This window comes from Echinops telfairi, unplaced genomic scaffold (genome assembly GCF_000313985.2).
Source record: "Echinops telfairi isolate 266 unplaced genomic scaffold, ASM31398v2 ScPeMD7_7457;HRSCAF=8495, whole genome shotgun sequence".
NCBI lineage: Eukaryota > Metazoa > Chordata > Mammalia > Afrosoricida > Tenrecidae > Echinops > Echinops telfairi.
Genome location: NW_022111357.1, coordinates 27,931,429 through 27,941,717, shown reverse-complemented (window position 1 = coordinate 27,941,717; position 10,289 = coordinate 27,931,429). Strand labels below are relative to the sequence as shown.

General features: G+C 59.3%; 1 protein-coding gene across 1 annotated transcript in view; it reads left to right on the top strand.

Annotated features, from left to right (window-relative positions):
* The window catches only part of ARHGEF10L (Rho guanine nucleotide exchange factor 10 like), a 160,968-nt gene that overhangs the window by 75,643 nt on the left and 75,036 nt on the right, over positions 1–10,289 (top strand). The window contains exons 7-9 of the mRNA XM_045298944.1: positions 3,120–3,286; positions 7,288–7,404; positions 9,986–10,094. Of these exons, the coding sequence (XP_045154879.1) occupies positions 3,120–3,286; positions 7,288–7,404; positions 9,986–10,094 (393 nt within the window). The remainder of the gene's footprint in view (positions 1–3,119; positions 3,287–7,287; positions 7,405–9,985; positions 10,095–10,289) is intronic.

Here is a 10,289-nt window from a genome sequence, read left to right as displayed (position 1 = left end):
CTCTGCCCTACCAGCCCTGTGAGTTCAGCAGGGCAGGGCCCTGGCACATTGGAGAGACTCAGCGCGCGCATATGTGTGTGTGTGCGTCCTGGCACGCAGGCAGGATTTGAGCCCCTGTGGCATCTCCTCTTGCCTGTTGCAGGGACTCCCCCACCTGGTCTGGGGGCTGCCCCGTGGCACTCTGAGTGTCCTCTTGCTTCTGTTTTGACAAAGCCTTTTTGACCAGCACTCCCACTGCGGGGCCACACAGGGGCCACGACAAGGCCCCAGGTCCCCAGAGCCCTAGGCAGAGCTCACCCCCTGGGCGTTTCCCTGCTGAGGTTCCACAGAGTCGGGGGTGGGGAAGGGGAGGCGTGTTGGGTGGGGAGATAGTGGGTCTCAGAGCTGGGAGGTCTGCGTAGCTGAGGGCACAGGGAATTTGACTTAGCCGGCTGCCAGTGGGTTTTCTCGTGTGAGTCATTTAAGCGACTGGCGGCTACTTGGTTCGGAGTCTTCACTTCACCTGGGGTCTGGGAGGACAGGGCATGTCCTTGCTACCCCCGGGTTTTACAGTGAGGCCGTGGTGGGCAGGTATCCCGGGAGTCAGACAGCCTGAGTCCTCGTCCCTGCCCCGAGCCTGCAGACACCACTCTAGGGTGGTGGGAAGGAGGAGCGGGTCTCCCCTGGGGACAGCCAGGCCTGCTGGCATGGAAGGGTGATGGTGCAGACCATGGGGCTGGCCCAGGAAGGCCAGGTGGCACATGTCGGGAGCACTGGCCTAGAAGCCTGCAGCCTTGCACCTACTCCCTCTCCAGCCTGGCTCACATCAGCTTCTTGGGCCCCTATTGTCTCATCTGCTTAATGGGAGCAATGGGGATTTGCTTCCTGCTGACACATAGGCTCCAGGGAGAAGTCCTGTGGGTGTACCCGTGCATGGGCAGGCTGGGGACTGTCCCAGGTGCACCCCTCTGACCCCGGGCAGTAATGGACCATCAGCCCAGCCCTTTAAAGGCAAAGTCTGCTTCCAGCTGCCCCACTCCCCAGGGCCATTAGTCACTGTTTTCTGCTGTTTAAAAATAACCACCCATCCACTGCCTCCTCACTTGGACCTGTCTCTCCTGCGAGGCCTCTGTGCTAGACCTGGGCTGCTCCTTGGCTGCCAGCCTTCCTGCCCCATCCTCTCTCCCCTAAGCCCTGAGCTTGTAGACACAGCCCACTCAGAGTGCCCTCACCCGCTGCCCCCCAACCCCACCCCTGGTGAGCGATGATCAGCAGCTATGTGGGGCACACCCATCCCTGGGCAGTCCATCCCTGGGCAGTCCATCCCTGGGACCGTCCATCCCTGGGCAGTCCATCCCTGGGCAGTTCATCCCTGGGACCGTCCATTCCTGGGCAGTCCATCCCTGGGCAGTTCATCCCTGGGACCGTCCATTCCTGGGCAGTCCATCCCTGGGGCCCAGCAGCAGCTCAGCTCCGTATTGCAGGAAGCTGCTCTGATACTAGGGCTGGGCGTGGCCTTCTGGGCTGACAAGGTGTTTGCATCCGCACCTGTCTTCTGTGAGGCTTGCAGGACATCTCTGGGTCCTTGATGAGGACCTGGAAGCCCAGGGCCCTAGAGTACCTCCTGGGGCATCCTAGCCATTCAGTGGACCCAGTGCTGGGCCTGGGTCACTGCTTTCCCACCTCAGCCTGAAAGGGCCCTTCCACCCCCAACTTGAGAAGAACCCCAGCAGGCAGTCCTACGGCCTTTGTGGGGTGTGTCCTCCACACCAGTGGAGGGTCCCACCCAGCTCTTGGTCCACAGTTTCTATCTTCCAAGCCATTTCTTGGGGCTTTGGGAGAAGCAGGGAGGCTCTTGGATTCTGGGCCAGCTGCACCCCATGCTGGATCCTGGCTCTCCTTCTCCCCACATTTCCCCTCCAGTTTGCCTGGAATGCCCAGAGGGGGAGCTCAGGGCCAAAGCAGGACTTGACCGAGGGCAGTGGTTCTAAACTTTCCTCATGCTGCGACCCTTTCATACAGCGTGACCCACAACCATACAATTATTTTTGTTACTACTTCATAACTGTCATTTTGGTACTGTTACGAATCATCATGTAAGTATCTGATATGCAGGATGTATTTTCATTGTTACAAACTGAACATCATTAAAGCAAAGTGATGAATCACAAAAACAATATTTAATTCTTTACCGTGAAATCTTTCTTTCTTTTTTTAAATGAATTTTTAAAATCGTTTTGTTAGGGGCTCATACAACTCTTTTTTCTTTAATTATTTTATTAGGGGCTCATACAACTCTTTTTTCTTTAATTATTTTATTAGGGGCTCATACAACTCTTATCACAATCCATACACACATCAATTGTGTAAAGCACATTTGTACATTCATTGCCCTCATCATTCTCAAAACATTTGCTCTCCACTTAAGCCCCTGGCATCAGCTCCTCATTTTCCCCTCCCTTCCCCCTCCCCCCTCCCTCATGAACTCTTGATAATTTATAAATTATTATTTTATCATATCTTGCCCTGTCCGACGTCTCCCTTCACCCACTTTTCTGTTGTTCGTCCCCCAGAGAGGAGGTCACATATAGTCCCTTGTAATCGGTTCCCTCTTTACAACCCACCCTCCCTCTACCCTCCCAGTATTGCCACTCACACCACTGGTCCTGTAGGGATCATCTGCCCTGGATTCCCTGTATTTCCAGTTCCTATCTGTACCAGTGTACCTCCTCTGGTCTAGCCAGACTTGCAAGGTAGATGACAAATAAATGAAATTATTTCTTGCAGCATGGTGTAGCATGGGTAACAGTCTTCATGCCGGGTACTCTTAGGTGGGCGTATCTGCATGTGGGTGGACATCTCAGTTCTTAAGACCTGATGTGTTTTCCGATGGTCTTAGGTGACCCCTGGGAAAGGGTCGTTCGACCCCATGGGTTTGTGACCCACAGGTTGAGAACTGCTGACCTAGGTCCTCCAGCGTGCCCACAGTACCGAGAAGAGGAGGGAAGCCCTGCCTGCCTGGCACCGGCCTCCACTGCTCTCGGTGTTGTCTCTGCGAGGTGGACATTGCTCCGTCCTCTGCCGCCCGGGCTCCCACTGGACCTGGGCCTGTGCTCACAGTGCTGTCTCTTGGCTGGCAGGGGCTGAGAGGAAGCTGTTTGAGGGTGTGCCCCCGGACGGGGCGCCGCGGGGAGCGGACGACCTGGGCTGGAGCTCCAGCGAGTTTGAGAGCTACAGCGAGGACTCCGGGGAAGAGGTGAAGCCTGAGGCTGAGCCCGCCAAGCACCGGGGCTCCTTCCAGCCGAAGGTGAGGGGCTGGGCGCCTCCCTCCGAGGCCGTGGGGGGGGGTGGGCGGTGAGGGTCAGGCCGACGACGATGGGCATCCAGATGGCAGTGATCTGTAGCAGACCCCATGGACCGTCACAAAGTCCTTCCCGTTGGGATCAGAGCTGGCCCTGAGCTCTTCCCAACATCAGACCAGGTGTCCTGACCCAGCAATCCGAGTTGGCATGGGGAACAAGCCTGTTAGGTGTCCCTTCCCCAAAGGATGCCCTCTCAGGTGAACCCTCAGGCACACCCTCCCCTCCATGCCTGGGCAAGGGGAGACAGAGCCACTTCGGATGTTTCTGCTCAGCGGACAGAGTTCCGAAGCCCCAAAGGGCAGAAAGTCCGTCTCCTCCTCCTCCTCCGCGGTGCCCCTGCTTGTGCCTCCCCATTCGTTGTTCTAGAGAAGCCACTAGCAGGCAGTTCCATCCACGCTGAGATCGGCAGCTTCTGCTGGCCTTGCCTGACCAGAGGTGGCTGGGTGCCTCTCAGGCTCCTTTTAGCTGATACAGAACAGCTTTGCCCCCGTGGCCAGCCCTGCTGAAGACAGGGGGGCCCTGCCTGGGGCTGTGGCTGGGCAGGGGCTGTCTCTGGCCTTATGAGGGAAGGCTCCATGGTTGACCCTGGAGCCTCCTGCCCAGAGGTTGGGCAGATCCTCGCTGGCAGCAGGATGGTGATGTGCAGTGCCCATCCCTGGAGTTCTAAGCAGCTTTTCTTCTGACCAGGATGGCTCCCCAAATCCCCGGGGGGGGGTGTCTCTGGGTCTGAGCCTCCCCGGTCTGGGCCTCATGGTGCACCTGCCCTGGGCCCTGTCCTGTCTTCAGACTGGGCGTGGCCACATAGCAGTAGGAAGACCCGGTGCAGACCCACCAGAGCTTCGAGGTCTAGGAAGATGTCCCTGCTGTGAACAGTTGGTGAGAAAGACAGAGAAGTGCTCTTCTGTAGGCACGAGCCCACGGAGAGCGGCTGTGTCTGGAGCCCGGCTGGGATTAAGGAGAGAAGGCTTTGCTGCCTGGACCCGTATCTGAGACGGGGCTAGCCTTGGGGCCCTGAGGAGGAGGCAGGAGGAGAGGAGGAAGGTGCTCTGGGAAGAGCCCGTGTCTGCTTCTTACACCCTGAAGGGAGGTGGGTCTGGAACCCCCAGGCCTCTCTTGATATGTGGGCAGGACTCATGCCTCCAGCCCCACTCTGGACTGTGGGACCACGTGGCCTCTAGGCTCTGGCCCCAGGCCCTTGGCTCTCCCATGGCTCTTTCCCCGGCAGAGGGGACTGGGCGGAGGCCCCACAGCCTGCTTGTTAGCCAGCACTCTGCCCGCAGCGGACACTCTGGGGACTACAGGGATGGAGCTCACCCGTGGCCTGGCCCTGGGGCAGCAGCGTCCTTGGTGGGGGTCTGTGAGCTCATGTCTCTCCGCCCTTGAGCTGGGGGCTTTGGACCCTTCCTCAGCAGACAGACAGTGTGGCAGAGGTCTTGGGAGTGCTAACTTGACGCCTTCTCTGGCTGTGGGGGTGCGAATCCTGTCCGCTCCCTCAGCAGCAGACCGACTCCCCTGGAGATGCGGTTGCGTGAAGGCCTTTTTTCTGGGGTCTCCTGCAGGGCTCTGCCTCCTGAGCTGCTTGGGGTGCACCTGGTCCTCTGCTTGGCATTGCAGCGGTCGCTGTGTTGGGGCTCCCTCTGCTTGGCTCTGTGCTGTGTGTGCTGTGGGGCAGTCAGTCGCAAGGTCCGGGGAGATGTTGTGTCCTGTCCATGTCTGACTATGGGCCCAGCCCTCTGCCCAATGACCAGAGAACTGGTGACGCCCTGAGAGGCCAGTCCTGGACTGCAGACCTTTGTTCTAGACAGAGACCCAGGTCGGCAGAGAGACCTCCTGACCTGGAAACACCTGGCCCAGGTGAAAGCAGTCCCCTTGTCCCACTAGGTTAATAGGGGTCCTGCTGGCCGCCATGCGTCAGCAGTGGGGCTGTTCTCCAGAGGGGACAGGCTGCCTCGAACGCTTCAACCTTCTGATTGTCATCCCTTCATAGGGACAGAACCTGTGGGCTGGCACAGGAATGCCAGCTCCCACCTCGGCCTCTCACTCCCTGCTCCCAGCCGGCCAGCTCAGCAAGCAGCTTCTGAGGCTGATACTTTCTCATGCCGCTGGCCCCAGAGAAGGCTCGGCCCTGGCTGTTTCCCTGTGCTGATCTTGTTTACCGGTGAAACAAATCCCCCAGGTTCCCAGGGGTCTGGGTGCCTCTCATGGGGAGTCCTGTCCCCTGGTGGTACGGTTCACAGCATGGTTTCATGCCATTTCCTTATAATGCCCCAGAGAGGTGGGCATTGCGGTGGGCATTACAGAGTCACTCTGGTGCTGAGAGAACTCACAGGACACGCCCAGAGGGGTGACGTGATGTGCTCTTTCTGCTCTTCCATCTCCCCACCCACCCTCTCATCCATTCATCCATCTCCCCACCTACCTACCCATCTATCCACCCGTACATCCGTGCATTCATAGACCAACACCACTTACAATCGGAAAGATACAATACTAATGGCTTCCATGGTAGAGCACCTGCTAAGTCCTGGCTTGCTGGGTACTTTTCATTACGTGCTAATCTTCCCAACAACGCTGTGGTGTAGGCACTGCTCCGGCCACTTACTGCCGAGGAGCCGCAACTCTGCGAGGTAGAGGAGCTTGTGAAGCAAGCAGCAATGGTTTGAAGGCAGACCTGCCAGCCTCCAGAGCTCCTGCTCTCGATCCTGTTATTTGTCTACTATTTCCGAAGGGGTACTCTTTACTAATGATCATTGTTCTTTAAGGACTCATACATGTAAACGTCTATCTGCTCATCTTCTCTTCATCCGTCCATCCATCTTCCCGGAAGTCTTGCCCACCCACCCACTCATCTGTCCATCCAGCCATCCATCTACCCACTCCTCCGTCCACCTTCACTGCAGTGGTGAACTGGAGCCAGCGTGCGCTAGCTCCTAAGAACCAGTCGGCTCTTTCCACCTCTGTCCAGTGAAGTTACATGGGTAGCTTGAAGTTGACCATGGTGAGAGTATTCACATGAGGGCCCTTCAAAAAGGTTTATGGAAAAATTCCCTTATCGCTTCCACTCCATTGTCCTGCGAATGAACTTCTTGATGCGTTCGTTGTCTTTCCACTCCATTGTCTCAGAAACCCTTGATCCACTCTTGTATAAGGCAGGGCTCTTTTTCTTCAGGAGAAAGCTGTTAGATATTCACCAGCACAGCATGGCCTCCATCCCTCTATCCTTTCTCTCCCTCACTCATCAGCCCAGCCATCTACTACCCATCCATTCACCCACCCTCCCACTCATCTGCTTCTGCCTCTACTCATCCATCTGTTCACCCACTCTGCGTTTCCAGCCATCTGTCTGCCCAGATAGCCAGTCACACATTCACCTTTCTGTACATTTGCCCACTCATCCGTTTGTCCCCTTGCCCAACCATCCCATCCATCCATCCATCCACCCACCCATCCATCCATCCATCCATCCATCCATCCATCCATCCATCCATCTATCCATTTGCCGTCCACCTGTCCGTCCGTCCTTCCATCCACCCATCCATCCCATGTACTTCTTGAGCACGTCCTGTGTGACAGGCTCTATGCTGGCCCTGGGGTTGGGGATGTGACCCAGACACAGTCCTGGTTCTCCTCCACTGAGGGAGGGAGGCTGGGCCTCTGCCCTCTCCCCTCTCTTCCCCCGCAGCCAGGATTCCCTGCTGCAAAGACAGCCCCCGGCTGCCTGGCAGGCTGGGGCTGGACACTGCTGGAGCAGATACCGGGCAGGAGCCTGGACGCTCGGCTGCTTGGGCCCTGGCCCTCCCCGCCTCCACATCCCACCTGCCCCGAGTTGTCCATTCGCCACTTTACCGAAGTCTCCTTTCTCCTCTGTTGTCTGTGTTTTGTCTCCTCCCTGTCCGCCTGCTCCGCTCACCTGCTCTCCTTCTGCCTGGCCGCTTGGGGGCTCCAGCTTTCTCCAGACCTGACTAGGCTCAAGGAGAGATGCGCCAGGACTAAGAGAGACCTCTTGGCTTTAAGAGTTGGGGGGAGAGACATGCAGGAGCTGAAGCACAAGTACGATTGTAAGGTATTGTCTGTGTCCCTCCCAAGTCATCGGTGGAGGCCACTCTGAGCTGCAGCTGCCCCCAGGAGGCCTTTCCTGCTGCTCCCAGCTGTGGTGGGCGGGCCTGAGCCCTGTCACCTGCCCCTAAGTCCCCATGCTGCCCGTGGCACCTGGGACCCGGCCTCATTTCACATCTGTGTGGGAACCGGCCAGTGCCTTAACCAGCTTGTCCGTCCCGTGTTCCTGCTTATCTCCCCCAGCCCCTACCTTCAAGGACGCCCCTAGCTGCGCATGGGGTCTCCTGGGTGGGCTTTCCAACCTCAGGGCCTGCAGAGGCACCTGGGGGGCTGTGGAACGAAGCTTCCCAGCTCCACCCCCAGGGATGCTGGCTCCGTGGGGTCCAGGAAACTGCATATGTAAGCATACCCCGGGACACTTTGGAAAACCCAACACTGGTGACAAAGGTAGCTCCTCCCCCTCCACGCTGTCCGGAGATCCATCCACAATGAGGAAGTCATGGTGAGAAAACAGCCCCTTCTTTCTGACGGGCCTCCTCTAATGATGACTGTACCCACGGGAGCCTCGGGCACCTACTGTGGCCACTGAGTCCTGGCCCCACCACTTCCTCACTGTGTGACGCCCGGCCAGCTTGGCTTCCTCATCTGTGAGCAGGAGTGGGGGTGGGGCACCTTGGGGGATTCTGAGGATGAGCTAAGGCCCCGCCCACGTGAGCGGTGGATCATCAGCAGACGGGGGCTGGGGCTGTCCTCTGCACACCGCCCATGGACTCCCGTGCCAAACCCCGGGAGTCAGCCGTCATCCCTCCTGCTTGATGCCAGGGGGCCAGTGAGGACCAGGCAGTGCTCACCCCGTGGCAGAGCTGGGGTTCAGACCAGCCCACCCAACGCCAAGGTCGAAGGACCCGCATTTGACAGCAATGCTGAGTCAGCAGCCCCTAGCCTTTAAGGGGGAAGGAGGGAGCCTCTGCCCCCACAGGGGCCTCCTGAGGCTGGAGCCTGGGGCACCTCTGGGAGAGCCTAACACTAGGAGCTTCTGCCCCTAGGGCCCAGGGGAAGTCCCTGCCTAGCCCAAGAGTCAACACTGTGGACGCCAGTGGGAGTGCAGGGTCCCTGTCCTGGGTATTTGCCTACAGACCATTTTTGGAGGCTCACAGGTCAGCCCTTCAGAGTGACCCCCCCAGAAGAGATGAGCTCCTGGGTGCAGTTTCTGGGAAGACGTTCCTCCTGAACACGCATCCCCCGAAGGCCCAGGGCCATTGCTGCAGAGTGTGTCAGAGATGGAGGAGGCGCGGGGCCCTGCCCCTTCTGCCCGCTGCTCCTTCCAGAGAGCAGAGGGCTGGCCTTGTCCCCAAAGGGCCATCAGCCACCTTCCCAGCCAGGCCCCTGGGGGTCCCCAGAAAACTCCCTCCCTCCACCCTTAAAGTCAGAAGCCTAGGGGCTGCTGGGAACCACAGTATGAGCAGAGGGTGCCTCCAGGTGAGTGGTCCCCACCCTCAGCAGAGTTTGGGCAGAGGGTTTCCCCGGAACCACCGGGCTTTCTGGCAGCCCCGTGGCTGTTGCGTCTCACCAAGCGGAGGGGAAAGGGCATTAGGCACTTGGCTCCTCAGTTGCAAGGGCTGCATTTCAAGGGTGGTGGCCCAGCTCCAGGACATCCCTGTCCTCAGGCACCCCCTGGTGGTCTTGAATGTAGAGGGGCTAGGAATGCCTTCCGGGGGCAGCAGCTCTCTCCCCAGGCCGCAGCCCCCCACCGGTGGCCCAGGGTGCCCGTCCCCCTGGGGGGCGCCTCGTGCTCTGCTTGGCTCGCTGCTCGATGGGACCCACAGGCCGGGCCTGCCCCGCCCTCCACGGAGGGAGTGGCGCGTTGCTCTGTGGATCTCCAGGCTTCTCATCTTTTCCCGCGTGGGACGGGACGCAGTCACAGAGCTGCTTGGGGCTCAGGGAGCGGGCTCACCTCTGAGTCCGACAACTGTGGAACTTCGCGTGGGCATGTGCTGCGGTGGGCCGGCCTGTCTCAGCCCCTCGCCTCAGACCTGCTCGGGCACGGGGGTGCTTTCCCTAATTTGGCCCGAGGGAACAAAGACTGAGTGAGGTTCCAGGCCTCTGGGGAGCTGGCATTAGAGCCAAGGCCTTGAGCCTTGTTCCAGGTGCCATGTCCTGGTGCCATTCTCGGTCACACCTCAGAGCCATGCTTCGTGCCATCTCCCAGTGCTCCCCCAGTGCCACACCTCTCACCCCCATGTGACCCCCAAGTGGCACATTCGATGCCACTCTCCCAGTGCACCCCCACCCTGCCCCTCCCTAGTGCCAGGCCTCAGTGGGACCCCAGTGCCATGCCATTGGTGACAGGCCCACAGTGCTGGGCCATGCCCTCAACCTGATGTCTGCCCCGAAGGGGAAAACTAGGTTGGGTCCTCTTTCTCGCCTGGCTTCCCCGGGGCACCTGCTTCAGGCCGTTTCTCAGGGCGCCCTCTTGGCCTCCCCGGGAGGGAGTGGGCCTAGGTGGTGTCCGCTGCTGCAGCCGTGCCGGGCGGCAGGTGCCCCGGGCCCTCCTGCAGCTCCCTGATGAGCCCTCTGCCTCCACTCAGATGACCCAGCTCATGAAGGCCGCCAAGAGCGGGACCAAGGACGGGCTGGAGAAGACCAGGATGGCCGTCCTGCGCAAGGTGTCCTTTCTGCACAGGAAGGACGTCCTTGGTGAGCCGCTGCCCAACACGGTGGCCACGGAGGGACGGGGCGGGTGGACAGGCCTCTTGGCCAAGAACTCCCCGTCATTTCCCCCTCCCCTGCCCACTGGCCGGCTGCCTGGCAGCAGGCCCTCCCACCCCGCCCAGTAACCCCAGCCTTGCCTAAAGTGACCCTCCCACCAGTGGCGTTATTAATAGCTGCGGC